At 38.3% G+C, this 23426-nt stretch overlaps 1 protein-coding gene across 7 annotated transcripts in view; it reads right to left on the bottom strand.

Moving 5' to 3' along the window:
- EML6 (EMAP like 6) overlaps positions 1 to 23426 on the bottom strand; it is a 271245-nt gene that overhangs the window by 69732 nt on the left and 178087 nt on the right. For all 7 annotated transcript variants that reach the window (XR_008289307.1, XR_008289308.1, XR_008289309.1 and 4 more), the window contains exons 17-22: positions 21715 to 21808; positions 11632 to 11732; positions 10135 to 10337; positions 7622 to 7733; positions 7231 to 7358; positions 2719 to 2860 (exon numbers count right to left, since the gene is read on the bottom strand). Coding sequence is in view for 4 of the 7 variants with exons in the window: in XM_027072439.2 (XP_026928240.1) it covers positions 2719 to 2860; positions 7231 to 7358; positions 7622 to 7733; positions 10135 to 10337; positions 11632 to 11732; positions 21715 to 21808 (780 nt within the window). In the remaining 3 variants the exon portion in view is untranslated. The remainder of the gene's footprint in view (positions 1 to 2718; positions 2861 to 7230; positions 7359 to 7621; positions 7734 to 10134; positions 10338 to 11631; positions 11733 to 21714; positions 21809 to 23426) is intronic.

The following is a 23426-nucleotide window of genomic DNA, read 5'->3' as shown; positions in this document are numbered from 1 at the left end:
CCTGCTTCGGATTCTGTGTCTCCCTCTCTCTGCCCCTCGCCACTCAGGGTCTGTCTCTGTCTCTCAAAAATAAACATTAAAAACAATTTAAAAAACATATCTTCCCTTCAAACCCAAGGACAAAGATCAGAATGCTAAAAAACAAAACAAAACATTTTCACTTTGAGGTTTATCCATTCGTTTCTTACTACTTGAATACTGGGATTTTCAAAAGACACATGGAGTCAACGGATGAAAGGAGCGAAAGATTAAGAAAACCAGTATCTTTGTTCCCAAGAAAAGAGATGATACTTATAAATGGGAATTCTGGAATTCAATTTCTAGAAATCGTTTTTTGGTTATCATGACCTACACCCAAAACTTGCTTCAGAGACCTTGTAGATCTTGTAGTCACTCCAAGTCTGATCCACGGATCATAATGTGTGACTCTACAGGTGAAAGATTTTATCTTGCCTCTTCTGTACTGGATAACACTCTCAAGAGGTGTCTACAAAACTAAACAGTATGGGCTGACAGGGCTCCATGAGCAATGTTTTGTACTGCTCTCTGCAGGGTCACAGGGAGACATTTCTGAATGAGTATGGACTCTGTTGGGGGAGTGGTATTTAATAGGATATCTGTTTAACAATAGCACTCCCCCCCCCCCCCCACCTTACTGTCAAGGCTTTGGTAAGCAGAGCTCCGGGCATGGAAAAGTCACACAGCATTGTGCTAAGGCATTCCAAAGTCAGCTTCCACACAATCCCCTCCATCACTGTTCATGGTATGCTGAAAGCCATGTTATACCAGTAACTTCAAATTGACTTATCTAAATTGTATCTTCATTCATTCACTCAGTAATAAGTTATTTATGTACTGCTATGAGTCATGCATAATGCATGACTAGCATTAGTCATGGCATAGCACCTAGCATGGTGCTAGGGCCAAGAGGACAAAAGACAAACCTGTCCTTGAGGAGAGTCATCAAGATTAGGTTAGCCATATATTTTAGTGAACAAACCATGACACTTCTGAGAGTGAAAGGAAAAGCTATTAATAATTATAGAGGGACAAGCTTTCTAAACTGGGTGGAAAGGTCAGCCCATCTAAGATACATTAGTAGATGTTCTTTTGAACTAAGAGTTAACCTAGTGAATAAAGCCCACTGTCTGACATTGAAGTCACTCACAAGGAGGTCTTGGTGTATCATTTTCCCAGTATAAATTAGTGCTCAAATGATTCAATCAGGTAGTGGTTTGAGAGCACAGGCTTTGGACTCAGACATGGGTCTGAATCCCGGCTCCACCACTTACTAAGGGTCCACAAGTCCACTGTAAAGAGAGGCTATAGTATGGCAGAGAAAAACAGCCTCAAGCAGTAGCCACAGGTGTGCTCTCTGAAGCCATGCTGCCTGGGTTTGAATTCAGTTCCGTCACCTACTAGCGGTGCAAGACCAAATGCAAATTGTTAGTAGTCACTGGCTCAACAATATTAGCCACCATTGTTACTATCGTCTTGACATCTTCTCTCGTTTTATCCCCCTAGAGTACATTCTCCACATCTCTCTCACTTGTAAAGCTACCAGGTACAAGTATTTTAGGGCCAGACCCCAATCTCATCCTTTCCTGAGAACTTTTACAAATCCTCTGAGCCTCAGCTCTCATGTTTCCTCCTTGATGAAGTTGTCCCTGGCAGCATGCCTTCCTCTGAGTCTCACCAGTCTCTCCACAGCACTCTCCACCCCACTCTGTGTCTTCTGCAGGCCTATGTAGATGGCATCGACAGGTTCCTTTGCCTTCTGGCTTTGATTGCCTTTGGCCAAGGGGGAGCATGGACAGGAGGCTCGTGGGAGGGAACGAGGAAAGAAGGGAGAACAGAGAGTCTGGGGTATGTACCCCCCCCAGCAGCCTTCCCGTGGGCCCACTGCATGCTGGCTGCGTCCCCAGGCTGACGGATGGTCCTAGTTCCTGCCAGCCCCATCATCTCATACAGCTCTAACTTTCAAGGTTCCGGCACTGCTCTCTCTCTCCTCTTGCTCCTCCGGCCCAGGGCTGGTAAAGGTACCAGGCTGTTACTGGTGTTGCACTATCCCTGGTCACTTCTCACCACTCTGCCCACTCCTCTAACAAATGGTCTCCTTTTGAGACTCTCCTCCGATTGCTGTATTTGAATGGACCGTCTGTTGCTGGGCTCTGTTCAACTCTTGTCCACCTCTGACACTAGAGATGGGACCACTCACTGTGGGATCCCCAGTACCTGACACATAGCAGCTACTCACTAACTTGCACTTCCTGGTATACCTCTCTGTTCTGGTGCACATAGGGGTTAAATACAGGTTTACTCATTTTTTGATATTAACTATTTTTTTTTAATAAAACTGACTTTTGTTTTTCAGCAACAAAATCAGTTGTTAGAGGCTGTTAGACATAAAGATAAACAGCATTCTGGAAATCTGATGTGTTTCAACAGATTCCCATAGCTCTCCATGAGAAGAAGAAGGACATATTGCCCCCAGGTGGCAAACGTCTGTGCAATGCAAGGGAAATGAAGGAAATAGTAGATGAGGCCAGCCTTCTGGAATTTACGTCTGTAGCGAAGAACATTGAATTCCCATTCTCTTGCAGATCTGGGGGCATGTGACAGGCACACTCGGGAAATATTACTTGAGCGAATGAACGAACACACCACATTCTGTTGTTTGTAAATACTTTTACAGATGTGTAAGGTGATTGCATGTACCTTTTTTGAGCTTGCGCACTGCCAGCATGCGGTGCTGGGAGGATAATTCCCATATCCGGAGAGTTTTATCGTCGCTCACGGTTGCACAGATGGGCAGGAGAGGGTGAGCTGCCAGCCCCCACACTTCTCCTTCCATGTGCCCCTGTGGGAGAGGAAACAGGGCAAGACAAACGTGGCTCACGCTTCCTGGCTAGCCCTTTGGTGGCACTGCGCTGCATACCCAGCCGAAGAGGATCTTAAACAGCTCACAGTTTGAGCTTCCTTGAGCCAAGATGAAGCACTAATTTTTTTTTTTCATCTGAACTTGAGTCTAAAGCTGGTCCTACATGATGCTGAAGCATTCACTGTAAAGCAAAACATGGACTCATTGCTCATAAGCTTTGTTCATATGATGCCAAACATCTTTCCTTTTAGAAACATCTGGATGAATAAGGAAATGCCATCATTTTATCCTCTTGCTTGATATTGAGTTAAGCCAGTATATATAGATACACATATACTTGGAAAACAGCTTGATCATGACATAAAACACCTTTTTCGATAAACTCATTTTCTAAAAGATATAGGTACCACCTATCTCTATCAGAGTAATATTCTTGCTCATTTAATTCCATTTTAGTCCTGTGAATGCACAGTATTTGGCAAAACAAAAGTAAAGAGAGCTCAGTTTTCAAATCAAGCGTCCTGGGAATAACTCAAGTTCAGTGTTGGTTCAGAAATTATTCTACCCAGTGTATATCAGAAAACTGAAAGGTGTTTAATTGACATTGGACCAATTCCATATACCTATATCATATCACAAACACACCTAACTGGATTAGAAATATTGAGATAAAACGATTTTAAAAATGAACAATTAGGAAGAAAATGACTCTGATTCCTACAATTTATTACTTGATAAAGCAGTGTAGAGAATAGATTAGTGCACAGAACAATAAAAGAGACCAGACTGTTCACTGAATTTCTGCTTTTAGTGGCTAATTATAAAAAGGCTTTGCTTAGTAAAGCAAAAAGGAAGACCATACAGGCAAGTGAAAGGTGTTTGTACTTGGAATGCTTCAGGGAACAGGTAGCTTTCCAGAGAGAAACTGGATGATTCTGGTTTAACAGGGAAATTGTTTGAGCAAAAGAGTAATTTGGCAGAAGATACAAAGTTCCAAATAGAGCTGACATTCAACTAGCTGACAAGGGCCAAAGAGTGAATATATTGCATCTGGAGCACCTCATTAGTTTTCTAGTTGTCTTCCCATCTGAAGCCTCCTACCACAAGGGTCATGGTCAGAGGACAGGTCAGGTGTCAACCCCAGTGTTCCCCCAGAATGGATCTGCTTGGAGCCATTTCACAGACCAAGTTCCTTTTACATTTGGCTTGAGGACAGGACACACCTCTGAGATCCTTTTCAACAACTGTCTCATGTATTTACTTAGACATCATATTTCCCTAACGTGACAGGACTAAATTTCTGTGTAACAGAGGAATGGACAGTGAGCAAGACAGGCTGGAAGTATCTCAAGTGGCAGAGGAATGAGCTTGGAATCTTACCTTCCTACTGATCACCCATAAAGCTGGTAGTAAATAGGTGCATAATTCAGAGTCGATTATATTCAAAGAATACACAATGGGAGTTTTCAGAACTCATCTATCACTTCTCTCCCCCAACCCAGACTGCCTTCTCTTAAAAAAAATAAGGAATCTATTTCAAGTGACATTGAGTTGCCATGTTATTGAAACTGGCAAAGTGGTTCTGACATCTTCCCACAGCAGGGTAGTTGATGGTCTTAATCATGCTTCCTGTTCCTTAACTTTCCCTCAGTGTCCAACCTCTCTCAGAGCAGGCCTGTGAGCCCCAAGAGGATAGGAAGCCCTATTCCACTGTGTACAGCATGTAGCACAAGGCTGATCTCAGCAGGAGCCCAACAAACACTGATTGAATTGAACTACTTAGTTCTGCTTAGGAGGAAATGGCAAAGGAGTGATAGACAAGAAGAGGAAAGAGAGATGCTGACAGAAAAGGAAAAGAATGGTACAAGCGTAAGGAGACAAGATGGTGGTAACCAACATTTTTTCTGAAGGTTCCACCAGCATTACTGCCTGCCCATGGATCAGGAGGCCACGCCTTCTGCATGGCTCTCTGGCAGTCTCCATGCTGAGACATTTGGAGAACAGCCCGGTGTAGTGCAAAAGGAAAGGCTCTGGTATCTGACAAACCTTGGTTTGAAATCCAGCTCTATAGTTCTTAGCACATGGATGTGGACAATTTACTGGGCAGTGGGTCCCTCATCTTTTAAACAATTTCAACTGAGCAAATCTGTTGTGGAGAAATAAATTCTGTGCAACAGTATTGCCTGACACATAGTAGGCACTCAATAAGTGGTACTCGTGGCTGCTTTTATTATTAGAGCAACAGAAACAAAGAGGGGAAAGAACAGAATTATAGAGAATGAAAGGCTAAAAGCTTCTATTTTCAAGTTTAAAAGATATTTAAATGAAATTAAGCTCAACTGTAATATTTTTTAAATTAGAAAACAGAATTTAAATCTTACAGTATTGTTTAAGTCATAAAATAGTAAGGATGTGAACAAATATTTAGCAATATAGCATGTGTGCAAACAAATTAAAGTTCAAACACTCGGGCATTAGAAAGAAATAGTCACTTTTCAATAAAATTCAATAAGAAGTCATGGCCAGAAAGAAAAAGAGATTCATTGGGAAGGAAACAAAATCAAGATCAGCTGGAGAACAGAGAAGTGACACCTCCTGGATGTACCTCCAGCACATTCTCAATCCTGTCTCCGAAGCACAATCAGCGACAGAGCTTTGGAGGTTTGTTTTTAACACGGAATTCTTTTTTAAACACATTCTTATTCGGGACATACTGAGTGGGGCTTGGGTACATGCATTTTTAAAACCTCACAGTGTTCTAAACCATGGTTATGTGTGCACACCTGTCTCCAAGGTGCAGCAAATCAGAGGGCCATTCTCAGTGGGATTTTGGGGTTCATCTCTAACATAGCAAGCTTGTAGGAGACAGAGATGGAGCTCCTCCACTGGACCCACAGAAATCCTGAAACTTATATAAACAGTGCATATTTTTTTTCACTCCACCTTCTGAATGTACCCCCACCCTCTTCCACGAGCCTCTTCCACCCATAAATAAGGTCCATCCATCACCAAATTGGGCAGGACTATCTGTCATCTCCACACACTCCCACCCCCTGAAGTGAGATTTTTTCACTTCACTGATCTTTGAAGACTCTGTTGATGTTTATTTTAATGTGATTTTACCTGAATATAATTCTTAAGGGGAGAGGGAGGGTAAGAAGTAGGTCATACATTTACATGCCTCAAGACTGAGACTAGACTGAGGCATAAAATCTAAGGAGACACTTGGAGATTTGGCGTGAGTCGAGAAAATAATTTTTTCTGACAGTTTTCTAGATTGAGAAGAAATATACCTAAAAAGCCTCGTCCATAGCTGGACTTGATTTAGACAATGAGGTTACGGACTTTGAACAGATACTGTAATGGGATAACACTCTTCGGGACTCTAGGGGAGAGGAATGTACTCTTCATGTGGTAGGGATAGTAATAATCAGTGACCAGGGAAAAGAATGCAATGGACACATTCACGAGGTGACCCTCATGATTCTCCTGGTTTTCACTCCTGCGTAAGCCCTCCTTTTGAGTGTAGCATGACCTGTGGCTATTTGCCAGCCAATAAAATATGGCAAAGGATATGGATGTTCAACATTACATGTATTTGATGATATGATTATGTCATATAAGACCATATTGCCTATTTTTTTTTCTCTTTCTTTTGGTGGCCTCAAGGAAGCAAGCAGCCATGTTGGGGAATCCCATGTGGCAAGGTTGTGTGCAGCCTCTAGGAGCTGAAGGTGGCCTTTGGCCAACAGCCAACAAGAAATGGAGCACTCTTGGGGCCGCTGGATGGCTCAGTTGGTTAAGCGTCTGACCCCGGCTCATGTCATGATCTCATGGTTCATGAGTTTGAGCCCTGCTTTGGGCTCTGTGCTAACAGCTCAGAGCCTGGAGCCTGCTTTGGATTCTGTGTCTCTCTCTGCCCTCCTCCACTCGCACTCTATCTCAAAAATAAATAAACATTAAAATTTTTTTTTAAGAAATGGAGCCCTCAGTCCTACAACAAGGAAGTGAATTTTGCCAACAACATGAGTGATCCTGGAGGCAGATCCTTCCTCAGGCGGACCTCTGATGAGACTGCAGCTGTTTACTGTAACCTTGTGAAACTTTAAGCAGAGGACCCAGTTAAGCCACACTTGGACTCCTGACCCACAAAAACCTTCAAATAAACATGTATTGTTTTAAGTTGCTAAATTTGTGGCAATTCATTATACAGCAATAGGTAATTAACACAGCAGTTGCATAACCCTGAGACTGAGTACCTACTTACACACTGAACCCTAAGCGGCCTCCTTGCCTCACCCTAGTCCCGGCTCTGATGGGAACTGTGCTTTAGAATCTGTAAACTGTACCTGAACGAGCAGTGTCATTGGGCCGCTTTTGTCAATTTCCAGGATCTCCCCATTTTTTGTTCCCACCAGGATATGCCCATGTCCCAAAGTAATGGCACGAATTGAAGGGTTATCTTCCAAAAGCAAGCCTGAGGGGGGAAATACAGTACTTAATATTGCAAATATTATATTTAGTAGAACAACAACAAGAAGCCTGATTATTATATACATTCTGTCTTTGTAGTTCAAAAGCAGATACTAGGCAATCCCCCTCGATATTTCTACCAGGGGCTAAGAGCTCTAAATGCAGAAGAAGGAGAAGTGATTTGGTAATGGCCGTCTAAGAACGTTGGTACCATCTTTTCCATTCCTATGAAAAGAAAGATTCCTATTACGTATTTGAGAGTGGCACCTTTTGAGCTAGTTGACAATGCTGCTCTTTTAATGGCATAAGTCTTCAAGCATCTTTCAAACATGTCATCCCAGAGCTCCACAATTCCGTCCTTTCCACCCGTTACAAAACCCTGCAAAGACACACGTGGGAAGAATTAAATATACATCAAAATGACAAGTTACCCACCCGGCCTCAAAAGAGGTCCCCCTTGGGAAAAGCAGCTTTGTCTGTGTTTTCTTCCTAAGTATAGGAGACTGAAAAACTTGGTAACATAGAATATTAATATAATATTGGCTGGAAGCACACTCCCCTACTTCTGCAGTGGATAGCATGTTCTCACTGTGTATTCTTTACATTTTCCTCAGACCTTTGGTTGGCACTTGGCACCCCGGGTCATGGATGGCCGATTCTGTGCCCAGCCCCCTACTTCAATGTGGGTACCTGGGGAATAGGACCAGCCTGAAAGCCTGGCAGAGTTTCTGGTACCTCATCTCTTCCTAGTGAATGAACTGGAATTAATGTTACAATTAAAAATGATTATTAAATACTTTAAAATTAAACACTTATTTCCAGGAGAGAACACCATTATTTACTAAGAGTAACTTAGGCAGTTCATGTATCAAAACTATCCTATTTTGTTCAGTGAACATCAATTTCCAGGTTAATTTTTATAAAACCTGGAAAGTAAAATGCCTAACATATTGTTTTACTGAACAGTGTTTGTTTGTTTGTTTGTTTTACTGAACAGTGGTTTTTATTCTCGTTCTAAGCTTATGATTTCTTGGCTTTACTAGTTTTCCTTTCCGGCAAATACATATACCAACCTGCTCTTAGGAAAATCCTTTTTTCGGATGAAAAATACTCAGTAATTAATTGTTTTTTTGGAGACTTAGTTTACTTTACTTCAGCGAAGTTCACGTGGAAATAATATTTTAAAGTTTTTTACCTTAAATTCTGTATTCTCATTATAGGTTTGTAGGGAAGATTTAATTCCCAAATTAAATTTAAATCCGGTTTATTATGCTGTGTCATCCTCATCTTTTCCATGATGTTTCAGGCTAACTTACCAAGCAGTAAAAGAGTTTAAACAAGTTATTGCACATGAACTTCTAGACCTGCTCAAATTTTGCATTCTACCTTTATCTTATCCAATGTGCACTTTCACCCAAAACAAATTTGCCAATAAGCAACAGCTTAACCACTAAAACAACCATTATAATTGCACATCTAATGAAGACCTATTTCTGTACCTGGATCAGAAGTTCCCTCCTGGGAACAGGTGAATGCAAAATGAGGACTGGCTTAGGTTTGTTGGCCTCCACTGTTTGGAGGTCAGAGAATACAGATAAACTGGTATCACCAGCAAGCTGGCGGTGATTGAAAAACAGGTTTTTCTGGCAAATGGGTTGAACAAAGTATTTTAGCAGTACTGACAGTGTGATCTTTCTTAAAAACAAACAAATAAAATCGCTGCAAGGCAGGAAGGTAGCTGGACAGATCAGGACAAAGGTGAACTTAAGTGGAGATATAGCAGATGTGATGATTAATTTTGTGTCATCTTGATCGGTCAGAGGGCGCTCTGATCAAATATTATTTCTCTATATATCTGTGAGGGTATTTCCAGATGAGAGCAGCATTTGAATTGGTGGACTCAACACACTTGACCTTAGCCAAAAGGCCGAGAAGCGATGAATTGGTGGAGTCAATAAAGTAGATGGCCTTCCCCAAGGTGGGTGAGAATTGGATAATTCTTTGAGAGCCCAAATAAAAAAGGCAGAGGAGGGGGAATTCATCCCTGTTTTTCCTGTCTCACTGATTGAGCTGAATCATCTCATCTCTTCCCACCCTCAGACAGATTTACAATACTGGCATCCCTCGTTGCCTGGCCTTTGGACTTGCTGTGAATCATACCACCAGCTTTCCAGGGTCTACAGCTTGCCGAGGGCAGAGTGGGACTTCTTAGTCTCCATAACTGCACGGACCAGCTCCTTACAGTACATCTGGTTTTTGTGTATGTGTAATCTGTAATCCCACTGGTTCTGTTTCTCTGGAAAACCCTTATACAGCCAGTGAAAAGCTTTCACTCCAACACTCTTGTGAAAGCTGAACCTGTCCACACAGGAACAAGCTGGTTATCAACTTGACTTTTGGTCAGATTGCTGAGCAGGATAATAATTGAACCGATCGGTACTTTGAGGTCTTTCCTTATTGCGTACAAAGGGGGAAGAGAGTGCTGAAATATTCCTCAGGACTCATCTGCTACTGGGTGTGTACATTATCCCAACACTTCTTAAGGGATTTTCAGAGGTGAGAGCCACGAAGAAGGAGTGTGAATAAAGTGGAGAGAAACTGCATGTAAAGAAATAATTACAAATGAGTGAAATTTTAAAAATATTTGTACTCATTTACATTCATGACAACTACTTCCCAATTCAGATAGGACTGGTTTTAGAAACAAGCATCCTGTTGACGTGGGCCTTCCAAAGACTAATTTATAATTTTTGAAAGCTAATGATGAAAATATGTCATACCTTATCCAATGCATACATAGCAAACACAGGCCCATCATGAGCTTTCACTGTCTTCAGTAGGAAGATATCTTTCCAAATAAAAATATCTCCAGTAGCTGCTCCTGAGAACACTAGATCTTCCATTCGCCCATAAGAAACACACATCATTGTTTCCAATTTTCCAACACTTCCAAAAATTCCTCTTTTAGAGGTGAAGCCCCCACCTGAAGTGGACCAAGAATATGTATTATTTTTTGAAAAACTGACACCTTCTATGAGCATTTGGAATGACTGTCTTCAGTGAAAACCCAGGGTGTCTACATTATATATACATATGTACAGATGTATAAATATGGCAGAAAAATCATAAAAATATTTTAAGATTAATTTACACATTCATTAATTCAATGTTTACTGAATCCCTCCTTTGCGGCAGATACAGTGGTTGATGATGGGGTATAAAGATGAGAAGAAGAAGTTTCTTCATTCGATGGATTTAGGTTCTGGTTGGAGAGAGGACGCCATCTCGGTCCAACAAGACATGTGGCTAACCAAGGTTCAGTGCCAGTTCTGTGCCAGACAGAGGAAGGAGTGACTAAGTGCCAGGGGTAACTAGGAAAGTCTACATGCATGCTGACCAAGGAGAATGAAAACAGCACTGGCAGGAATGTAAAATGTAAACATGTTATGTATGTCTTACCTCAATTATTATCATAAGACCTTTAGGGTAAGAAAATGAATCACTGTGTAGGAAAAGGTACATACTTCAGATTTGTCCTTGCAATGTTCACATTTCCCTGCACTTCCCAACTAGCATTGAGAAGCCCATACCCATTCCAGAAAACTATGCACAGGCTGGTTCTCCAGACATGTTGGATGCCATTGTCTCTTCTTTAAACGTAGAAAGCACTGGAACAGTTGCTTATGTTTTGTTCAGTGTAAGATTAAGCCTGGTATCAAAGCCAATACTAAGAATTCACAATCCCAATAACAGGTCTGGTTTATTAGTGAGAAAAATAAAATGTGCGTGCATGTTCTGACATGCTTACTTACTCATCCTTATCAACATTATGATGCATAAAAATTTATTCGGATCACCTACTGTGTATAGTGTCAGGGATTAATTCATGTGTTAAATTCAGTGATAAATAAAAGAACCTTCAAAGTAGTGAAAAATTTATCCACCCAATCAAAGTGATTATTTTATTTCCTGCTCAGTAGTCTAACACAATGACTGCTTTCAGAACAGATGACTATGAAAGTAATTATTTTCACAGTAGAACATTTCCCAAAGCTTTCTAGTTATCGATAAACATGCTTAGCAGCATATAAAGTGTTTTAAAACTTAGACATCAAGTAGCCGAGTGAATATGGGATAGCATGTCTTCCTGACACATTTTAATTTTAAATTGCTCGGTAGTGGTGGTGGCCTTTTTTTCAGTTGGATTTTGGTTTTTTTTTTTTTTTTTTTTTTTAAAGCTCTTCAACCACATAAACGATAAACCCAAAGAACAGTACCTGCTTGCTGCCAGAATTTGATGTGCTTCATCCCAACTGTAACCAGTTTGTCAACATGGTGTGGGTTACACTTTACCACAAATATCTTATCCTTATGTCCTCTGCAAGAGACCGACAAGAAAAAAAAATCCAGTTTTCATGGAAGCACTGATACAGAGTTTTATTAAAAGTATACATTTGGTTTAACTTGCATCAAACACATGTAACAGGACAAGTAAATTAGAAAATAGTTTAAAATACACATGAGGTCTATATTAAAATCACGAGCTTTGCTTTTCTTTGCACGTTTGAGCCCTCTCTTCTTACTCTAATGTTGCTACCAAAGTGTAGTAGTTTGTTTTAAACACATTAACAAAGTATTTATAATAGATCAGAATGTCTCCACAAGATAAAATTCATGCCACCAGCATAAGATTGTAATTCTCAGGATATAGAGGTCTTGTATAGGAAAAAGGGGAAGATACTGGAGTCATATTAATGAGAAGCTTCAAATATAATATTCTTTGCTGTGGGCAGCATAGCTTTAGGTTATATGAAAGTTCAGCTAGAAATTATTAACTAGGAATGGAAGCCCTTGGCTCATACCAATGGGGAGAGAAAGGATGTTGTATGTTGATTCAAGGTACTTTAGGATGCTCTGCATTCAGAAATATGAGTTGATAACCAAAGATACAGACGGACAAATATAAAAATGAAGACTGATTGTAGACCTGGAGCTTTAGACCTGGTGTTCCATAGCGCCAGGAAAATTTTGCTATAGACTATAATCACTTTAGAATTTAAGGATTTACTGGACTTAATAGATTTTAATGGATTTAATGGACTATTTGATGGTCTTCTTTGGTATATTATGACAAAACCTTCATTATGTAAATTAAAACAGTTAACAAAAAGAGCACAGCTGACCAATATCTCTAATGAATATAAATAGTAATATTTATATAATTAATAATATATATATATAGATAATAATATATATATAGATAATATAAATAATATCTCTAATGAATATAAATAGTAATACCTTGAATAAAATTCTAGCCAAGAAAATCCACTAGCACATCAAACAATCAGACTTTATGACTCAATGCAAGGGTAGTTTATTATGAAGGACTCAAATAGTACAATTCATCATATTAACATGCCTAAGAAAAATTATGTCATTTCACAGATACTGAAAAGTTATTTTACAAAAATCTAACACTCATGTGTGATTTAAAAATAGTCAATTCACACTCAGTAAAGTAGGAATTAATGGAGATTTATCTCTTAGACATTTATATTTCCCTCAAGTCCTTGGCTCTCATTGAATAGTTATTCATTCAAGAATAACTATACACAGGCTGACTCTCCATATGTTATGCGCCATTATCCTTTAGAAGCATAAAGTGCTGAAACAGTAGCTTATTCAAGATGTGTTTTTGTGTGTGTGAACGCAAAGTCAGATTCTTACTTAATGTCATTCCCAATAAAATCAGGAACAAGATTATTACCACTGCTATTTAACCTTGTATTGAACATATTAACAAATGCAATTAGGTAAGATTTTAAAATTAAAGGCTTAGGAGCTGGAATGGAAGAGGTAATACTATTTCTATTTGCAGATGATATAATTATTTACCTAGGAAATTCAAAAGAAGTAATGTAAAAACAATGACAAACAAGATAATTTAGTCAAGCTGCAGTGTATAAAATTAAACAATCAATAACCTTAATATATATAAAAAAAACCAACCAAAAAGTAATAACAAATGATTCTATAAACAGCAAAAAAATCAAGGCATAAATTTACAAGAAATTTGTATCAAACATAAGTGAGTGAAACAAAACTCCACATCTGTAAGATGGAAAAAAAGACTTAAAAAATGGTAATACATTCCATGTTCTTGGTTGGAAAATTCAATCATAAAAGTGTAAATACTCCCTAACTTAAAAAAATTTTTTTCAACTTGATTGCAATAAAAAAAGAGCTTTTGGTGTTTATTTGCTTTTTAATCTGGGGTTAGACTCCTTGATTTTAAAGTTCTCATGGAAGAATAAACCAGCAGTAATCATCAGGAAAACTCTAAAAAGGAAAAGTGGGAAGAGTAGCTCTCCTAGATGTTAATATAATTTATAAAGCCTCCATAATTAAAACAGTGGGGTATTGGTGCACAAATTGATAAACTAATGGCAAAATAGAACATGTATAAAGAAACCCAAATGAATATTAAAATGTAGTATATAACAAAGATAGGATCTCAAATCAAGGGGGAAAAGATGAACTTTTAAAGTAATTGGTGTATGCCACCAAATGCTGGAGGATGTGGGGCAATAGGAGCTCTTGTACATTGCTGATGGGAATCCAGAATGGTACAGGTACCTTGGAAGACAGGCTGTTTCTTACAAAACTAAACATATTCTCAACAAAACTAAAAGGCAGCCTATGAAATGAGAGACGATATTTACAACCACATATCTGATAAAGGGTTAGTATCCAAAATCTATAAAGAACTTATCAAACTCAACACCCAAAAAACAATCAACCTAGTAAAGAAGCGGGCAGAAGACATGGATAGACACTTTTCCAAAGAAGACATCTAGATGGCTAACAAATGCAAGAAAACATGCTCCACATCATTCATAATCGGGGAAATGCAAATCAAAACCATGATGAGATACCACCTCACACGTGTCAGAATGGCTAAAATTAGCACTACAAGAAACAACAGGTGTTGGCAAGAATGCAGACAAAGGGGAACCTCTTGCACTGTTGGTAGAAGTGGAAACTAGTACCATCACACTGGGGAACAGTATGGAGGCTCCTCAGAAAGTTAAAAATAGAACTACCCTACAATCCAGCAATTGCACTACCAGGTATTTACCCAAAAGATACAAAAATACAGATTCAAAGGGGTACATGCACCCCAATTTTTATAGCAGCATTATCAACAATAGCCAAACTATGAAGAAAGCTCAAATGTCCATTGACTGTTAAATGGATAAACAAGATATGGTACATATATACAATGGAATATTACTCAGCCATCAAAAAATGAAATCTTGCCATTTGAAGTGATGGCAGCTAGAATGTATTGGAGCTAGATGGCAGCTAGAATGATGGAGCTAGAATGTATTATGCTAAGCCAAATAAGTCAATCAGAGAAAGACAAATACCATGTGATTTCATTCATATGTGGAATTTAAGAAGCAAAACAGATGAGCATATGGGAAGGGCAGGGGAGAAGAGAGAGGGAAACAAACCACAACCAATTCTTAACAATAGAGAACAAACTGAGGGTTGATGGAGAGTGGTGGGTGAGAGGTGGATTAGATGAGTGATGAGTACTAAGGAGGGCACTTGACGGGATGAGCACTAGGTGTTGAATCATTGAATTCCACTCTGGAAACCAATATTGCACCATATGTTAGCTAACTAAAATTTAGATTAAAAAAAGCAATGAACCACCCCCCCCCGACCTCGCACGTGTGCACACACGCACACGCACAAAACAAAAAAAACCCTCAAAACTAAATATATTCTTACCATGATACCCTGCAACTGTGTTCCTCAGTATTTACTTAAAGGACGTGAAAACTTATATCCACACAAAAATCTGTATGGATGTTTACAGCAGCTTTAATTGGCAAAGAGAAGACATGGAGGAAACTTTGGTGGAGTCTTTTAGGGTTTTCTCTATATACAATCATGACATATGCAAATAGTGACAGTTTTACTTTTGCCTTACCAATTTGGATGCCTTTTATTTCTTTTTCTTGCCTGATTTCTGCAGTTAATATTTCCAGTACTATGTTGAATAAAAGTGGTAAGAGTGTACATCCTTGTCTTGTTCCTGATCTTAGAGGAAAAGCTTTCAGTTTTTCACCATTCAGTATGATGTTAGCCGTGGGTGTTTCATATATGGTCTTACTATTGGAACTAATAAATGAGCTTAATAAAGTTGCAGAATACAAAATTAATACACAGAAATCTGTTGCATTTCTATACACCAATAACAAAACAGCAGCAAGAGAAATTTAAAAAGATCCCATTTATAATTGCACCAAAAAGCATAAAATATCTACAAATAAATTTAACCACAGAGGTTGAAGAACTACACTCTGAAAACTGTAAGATATTGATGAAAGAAACTGAAGACAACACAAACTAAAGGAAAAATACATGATGCTCATGGATTGGAAGAATTAATATTGTTAAAATGACCATAATACCCAAAGCACTTTAAAGATTGAGTGCAATCCCTATCAAAATATCAATAGCACTTTTCAAAGAACTACAACAAATAATCCTAAAGTTTGTATGGAACCACAAAGACCTTGAATAGCGAAAGAAATATTGGGAAAGAACAACACAGGAGGTTATCAAAATCCCAGATTTCAAGATACACTACAAAGTTATAGTGATCAAAACAGTATGGTACTGGCACAAAAACAAACACATGAATCAATGGAACAGTATAAGGAGCCTAGAAACAAATCCACGCCTATAAGGTCAACTAATTTATGAAAAAGGAGGCAAGAATTTATAATGGATAAAAGACAGCCTTTGAATGAAAGGTGCTGGGGAAATTAGAAAGGTACACGAAAAGGAATTTCTTATATCTTATACAAAAGTAAACACAAATAGATTAAAGACCGAAATGTGAGACCTGAAACCATCAAAGTCCTAAAATAAAACATGGGCAGTAATGTCTTGGACACTGACCTCAATAACGTATTTCTAGATAGGTGTCCTCAGGCAAGGGAAACAAAAGCAAAAATAAATTATCAAGACACCAAAATAAAAAGCTTTTGCACAGCAAAGGAAACTGTCAACAAAACAAAAAGGCAACCTAGTGAATGGGAGAAGACATTTGCGAATGACATATCCAATAAGAGGTTAATATCCAGAATAAAGAACTTATACAACTCAACACCATAGAAAAATCCCATTAAAAAATGGACAGGCGTGAATGGGTGGCTCAGGTGGTTGAGCATCTAACTCTTGGTTTCGGCTCAGGTCATAATCTTGCAGTTTTGTTGAGTTCAAGCTCCGCATTGGGCTCTGTGTGCTGACCTCATGGAACCTGCTCGGGATTCTCTCTTCCCCTCTCTCTGCCCATTCCCCGCTCTCATACTTTTTGTGTCTCTCAAAACAAATAAGTTTTAAAAAAAATGGGCAGAAGACCTGAATAGATATTTTTCCAAAGAAAACATACAGGTGGCCAACAGACACATGAAAATATGTTCTATATCACTCATTATCAGAAAAATGCAAATCAAAACCACAATGAGGTATTACCCCACACGCATCAGAATGACTACTATCAAAAAGACAAGAAATAACAAGTACTGGTGAGGATATGGAGAAAAGGGAAACCTATGCACCATTGGTAGGAATGTAAATTGGTGCAGCCACTGTTGACAAAATAGGATGGAGGTTCCTCAATAAATTAAAAACAGAAATATTATAGGATGTAGTAATTTCACTACTGGGTATTTACCCAAAGAAAATGAAAACACTAATTCTGAAAGATATATGTGCCCCTATGTTTACTGCAGCTTTATTTAGAATAAACAAGCTATGGAAGCAACCCAAGTGTTCATCCATACATGAATGGATTAAAAAGATGTGGTGTGTACACACACACATACACACACACACACACACACACTGGAATACTACTCAGCTATTAAAAAGAATGAAATCTTGTCATTGTGGCAACACAGATGGACATAAAGGGTATTGCGCTAAGTGAAAAAAGTCAGACAGTGATAAATGCCATATGATTTCACTCACATGTGGAATCTAAAAACCAAAGCAAATGAACAAATCAAACAAAATAGAAAGATTCATAAATACAGAAAACATACTGGTGGGGAATGAGCAAAATAGCTGAAAGGGACTAAGAAGTACAATCTTAAAGTTACAAAATAACTAAGTCACCGATGCAAAGGACAGCAAGAAACAAAGTAATATTTTAAAAATTTTGTATGGTGACAGATAACTACCCTTATCATGGTAAGCATTTCATAATGTATATAAATGTCAAATCATTATGTTGTACACCTGAAACTAACATAATATTGTACACTCTACTTCAATTAAATAATAAAATAAAAATATGCTTTTAAAATTAGAAATGCTTAATGAAGTATATACAGGTCAAATGACAAGTGGTCTTAAACTTTCTTTAAAATATTTTAGCAAATAAGTCATAAGAGAAAAAAAATGAGGGGGGAGAGATCTGTACCATCTGTAGGTTGATCAACAGGGCTGAAGGGAGTCCATTATGCTGTTTCCTCCACTTCTGCGTAACTTTGAAATTTTCCACAGTAAGTTAAAAGAACAGGACAGACATCTCCATACCCATTGCATGGGCCCCAGAATGACAGGCAGGGAAAGGAGAAGGAATTGGTTTTTGAACTTTCTCCCTTCGTTTGTAACAAAGTCCAAAGTGAAGCATGGACACTAAGGCCAAGACACATCACTGGAAGTATTAGAAACAAGTAGGAGACAGAGATACAAGTTTAGATATGTAAGAAGAGAAAATGTGCTGAACACCAAGAGGACAAATAAACCAGATAACCCTAAGAGACTTTAAGCATCCAAAGATTTCTTGATTGGAGGAAAATCCCCACAGATTCCAAATCATTAATAAAAACTTTAAAGAAAAGATGCTAGAGAAAACTGACAGGAAAATTGAGAGCAGGTATAACGAATTACATTCCCTGTACAGACATGAACACTGTTTTGTGTTTATACAATCTCACCTATGAATAAAAATGGATCAAAATACTAGACCAATGTTTACCGAAGAATGTATGCTAAAACGTTGGCTATGTCGTGGGCAGTGTAATTGTGATTTTCATTTTCTTCTCAGTGCTTTTTTGGACTTTGAATTTCTGTAAGGATCACACACTATTTTGAAAACTCTCTGTTTTTACTTTAAGAAATGTTATTCTAAAAAAAAAAATACACATTTTTAAAAAGGAAAGTGAGAAAAGAAATGTGCCAATTTGGTATACAGGAGGCTTCGTCATATTCACTAAAGGTGTGTAAAGGTAGGGACCTATAATAAATAAAGCAACAAAGCTAAAACGGAAGTACATACACACCTGCTCATCCTGGGCCTACATGGTGTCCCAGGCTTTCCAGTAGCATAGTTATTTCACATTGACAGCCCAATTATTCTTGTTAGGCACCTTGATAACTCTATCTTTCATCTACTGCATTCAAACTTTTGAGATGAAACATATCAAGAATAATTAGCCACTGTCCCCCATAGCCCTATTACTGGTGCATTAGAAATGCAAGTAAAGGGAAAGAAAGGTACCAGATTATCTCATTATTCATCTCTGACACTGACATTAGGCCATTTAATCACGGCCCGTAAGAGATTGACTTTGGTTATTAAATGGGTTACTTGTAGGTTACACTAAAACATGAACAAACTTCAAAAGGAAAAAAAAAGACTTAAAAATTCATTTTTAATGGAGGGAACTGAAATCTTTTATAAAAGTTAACAAAGAGGAAAAAAAAAATTGTTCCAAGAGATTTAATCAAGTTTCAGAGAGATCGTGCAATAAGATCTCTACATGCCAATCTTGAATTTCTCTAATTTCTCTGAGCTGATAAAAAAGAAGCTTCGATTAAACATTTTCACAACGGAGGGGTGGGTTTGGAGAGTGCAGTGTTGTTCTGGAGGCACACCTTCCCACTGGGCACCTGCAGCATTGGTGGTGACACCATCATGGCTACTGACTTGCCCGTCCCTCCACAGGGAACTCTCACATCCTGGGAGATAGGGATTATTGTAGAAGACCGTCTGGCCAAAGCAGTGCCGGCTGCCAGAAGCAAGCTCACTGCTAAGCCTTGCTAGTGCCCAACGCTGGCAATGATTTGACACACAAAAGTGCAAAGGAGGGGTGTCACTGATCTGGCCTTTCTAAGAGGAAATTAAGCCCTCTCAGGAACCAAGAAGACTCCTTGAAGCCAGTAAGGTACCATCAGTAAAGTATCACCTGTTTTCCTTTGTCACTTCTTTCAGGTCCCAGTTTTTTTTCTTTTTAAGATATATATATATATATATGTGTGTGTGTGTGTGTGTGTGTGTGTGTATGTATATACATACATACATATATATATATACACACATAAATATATATGTATGTGTGTGTGTATGTATGTATATATATATATTATATATATATATAATATATATATATTATATATATATATATAATATATATATATATATATATTTAGTACTCTCTACACCCAATATGGGGCTCAAACTTATAAACCCCAAATCAAGAGTTGCATGCTCTACTGACTGAGCCAGCCAGACACCCTTATGCCTGAGTTTTTAATGTTTCTATCTGCTTAAGTATGTAACTTAATGTCATAAATAGGTTTTTATTTATGTGTATATTTATATGATCATACAAATATGTGTAAATGTGATGGAAATAGGCATTTATGGAAATATTTACTTATTTGTTATTTTAAAATCTAGTAGTCTTCAAAGAACTTTAGCAATCCTTGACATTCCTTCTTGGAAAGAGCCCTGGTTAATATTACAATGCAAAAATATTCTTGGAGGGCAATTTTGCAGGTGTCCTGTTTTAGGAATGTGACATAAGGCTTGGGAGCAATTCCACAAATAAAGTGTGTTACTAACATAATGATGTTAAGTCACTTTGTGTTAACTAAATAGAAGTGACACTACCAAGCATATCGAATAGATACCTTTGACATATTAATAAAAATTTCTTTCTTCCATTTCTATGAATGTTTCTGGCATACAACAGGGGAGACACAGAAGGTTGCACAGGGTTTTTTTTAGCAGGAAAATTGCTTTTCTGTTGCTTTGGAGATGCAGACAAAGGCTTTGCCTGCAATAATCTGCACTGCAATTGGTATGTTATCAGAAATATTAAACTAAAATTCAGTACATGAGTCTAAAGGGAAAGGAGAGTTCTAATTAAGAGCGGAATCCGAGTGCCAGTTGGGGGTGATAGAACAGTGAGGAATACTTGACAGATACCAGGAAGGCCCACTTGGGCAGGCAGATTTGGGAGCTGTCTTTTGCTGCCAAGAATTTAATCTCAACCGCACTTATCAGAAAAGCTTTTCTTTTTCTCCTAAGACAGTCAGCTGGAGTCCTCAGGGCTCCATCTGCTCCTCCTCTGAGTCCCCAGCAACGGAGAGATTTTCGTTTACTAAATCAAATTGCAAAAAAACCCTTTTTTTCTTATGTAATATTGTGAAGGGAAGTATTAATTTACAAAGTGAATACTGGGGTTCAAAGCCATTAACTTAAAAATGATTTTATACCGAAAGACAGAAGGGAAATTGGTTAATGTAGACAAGAACTAGTGGAGAGGGAAAGTGATAACCTGTCTTGGGCAACAAATTCGATCACTGGGCCTTGGCTGCCAACCATGCTGACCTCTGATCATGGCTGGGCACACAGCTAAGCCCTATGTAAGTAGGAGTAGAAAGTAGTGTTGAGACTTCAGGCTGATTCAGCAGGGAGGGAGCCTGGGGTAACGGAGGACAGGTGGTCTATAAACAGCAGACGGTCTTAGAAAAGTCTATTTATAAGACAGGGAGATTAGGGAAACAATTTGCCTGCTTTGAAAGCGAGTGGCAGATGCACACGATGGGGCCTCCTTTTCCAGCATGCGACAGCTTCATGACAAATGGTACCTCTGACTAGAGTGACATTGACACTCCTTCACCAGATGCAAGACTGTAGAAAAACAAGGGACAAGGCCCAAGTCTGAGAAAAGCTGCTTTTCTACTGCTGGAAAAAGCTTTGATAAAGACAGCGCATATATTACTAAAACCCAAGTGACAAGTAACTCCCCGGAAAGTGTTTCAGAATTTTCCATTTCCCTGAAACAAACATTAACTGCTGTAAGTCAGGTTTGTCACCAGGAAATATTGCAGTATGTTTTCCCTCAGGTGTTAAGCTTTCTGTGTGAATTCCATCTGAGTTTGAAGATGAAAGAAATCTCCCTAGAAAATGAAAACTAGTGACCTTTACTGGAGCGAGATAATCAGCAGGATGCTGCAAGACCTCAGCACCTTCTTACCTTGTGGTGGCTATCTTTTCTCCCTTTTTCCAGTCCCAAAACACAATACTGTGAAAATCGTCTAAACCAACCGACACCAGACATTTTCCATCAGCTGTATGAAAACAACACAAATGTCAAGTGACTCATTTCTTCGATGAAACACCAAAACATTTCATTCATTGTAATGATGAATACAAAATTGATCTTAAGAATATTATTTAGGCTCCAATACATTAGAAGTATCATATGCTGAAGGGACCTCACTGAATGAAATGTGTAACAGTGATAGCTGAGCTTCTTAATGTACAACAACTGGTTGATGAATTAAATCACTGATCTAACATTCCAGTGTCAGACATGGAGCTGGGAGAAGCCTCTCAGTTATATCTCAAAAACCTTGTCTATTTTATGACAAATCTCATGACATTTATTCAAAGAACCATTTGGCTTTGTGACTATATTTTCAGCTTAAAAAAACTGGGTTCTATTTAAACCTCCAAGATAAGAGCATTTGTAGAAAATAAATTTAATCTCAAAAATTCTTTCACAAGATGATTTTATAATTAAAAAATCCTAACCTCTTTATTTCCCTATTTTAAATGTAGTAGGCTTGTTATAGGACACTTAGAAAATATAGATAAAGGAAATTTATAAATCACCTCAATTTATAGGCCTACCTTTGGTGTATTTCCTGTCATTTTCTCTACATAAATGTGCTTTTGAAAAACAAAACCAGGATGATAATGAACATCCTATTTTCTGATCTTTTTTCAATTGTTATATAGTGAACATTTTCCCTTAGTATTAAATATTATTTATAAGATTACCAATGGTTACTATAATGTAGACACTTGGGTTGTTTTCCAAGAAAAAAAACTTACTTCCAAGAAAAAAAAATTGTACTTTGTATGTACAATTAAATTTGAAAACCAAAATTGTTAACTTGCTTTTTCCCTTCAAGACCAAAGAAGCCGTGCAGTCAGTCTTTCCTTTGCTGCCTCCTCACAAGCCAGATTCATAGGAGGAGTATATGGAGTCAGCGATTCTACCCTAGCTTCGTGCTGGTTAGGATATAGGTGACCAGACTCAACACGTATCAGTTGAACACAGTGTCTTCCTGGTCTACGGAGGACCCACAATATGAGAGGATAAAGAAACACAAGTATGTGATCAACTATTTCCAAGTCTGGGGTCAATGCCACATTAGAGTTGCCAGGTAAAATAAAGGAAGCCTACTTAAACTGTAATTTCAGGTAAGTAATGAGTAATTTCTTATTGTAGGTCCATGTAATATTTAAATTATGTATTTACACTTATATGGCCTGAGACATACTTTGTATTAAAATTTATTTGACTTCCTGTATTTCTATTTGCTACATCTGGCAACGCTCCCCAAATGCTAGCCAATGCCCAAACTGTGAGTGCCCTTACTGGGGCCAGACACTATTCCCCAAGCTACCGGGAACTCCTTCTCCAGAGGAAGGAGCAGAGTCAGAGGAAGGAAGAGCCTGGCTTCACTAACAGATCCTCCTCAATCAATCCTGGACTGCTGGTAAGTATGAGGCAAGGATTTGGAAGTTACATGAACCATTTCAAGCTACTAGGCTCAGTATTAGAAGAGACATTTCATGCTTTCCACAAGTCCTAAATGATCATCAGGTGATTACTATAAACAAATGTGTCTTCTGAATCACAATGAACGGTATGTCCTTACGCTGAACCGTTATCAG

The sequence above is a fragment of the Acinonyx jubatus genome, chromosome A3 (genome assembly GCF_027475565.1).
Source record: "Acinonyx jubatus isolate Ajub_Pintada_27869175 chromosome A3, VMU_Ajub_asm_v1.0, whole genome shotgun sequence".
NCBI classification, from domain to species: domain Eukaryota; kingdom Metazoa; phylum Chordata; class Mammalia; order Carnivora; family Felidae; genus Acinonyx; species Acinonyx jubatus.
Note: the sequence above shows the minus strand (reverse complement) of the source record. Positions and strands in the feature narration are given on the sequence as shown.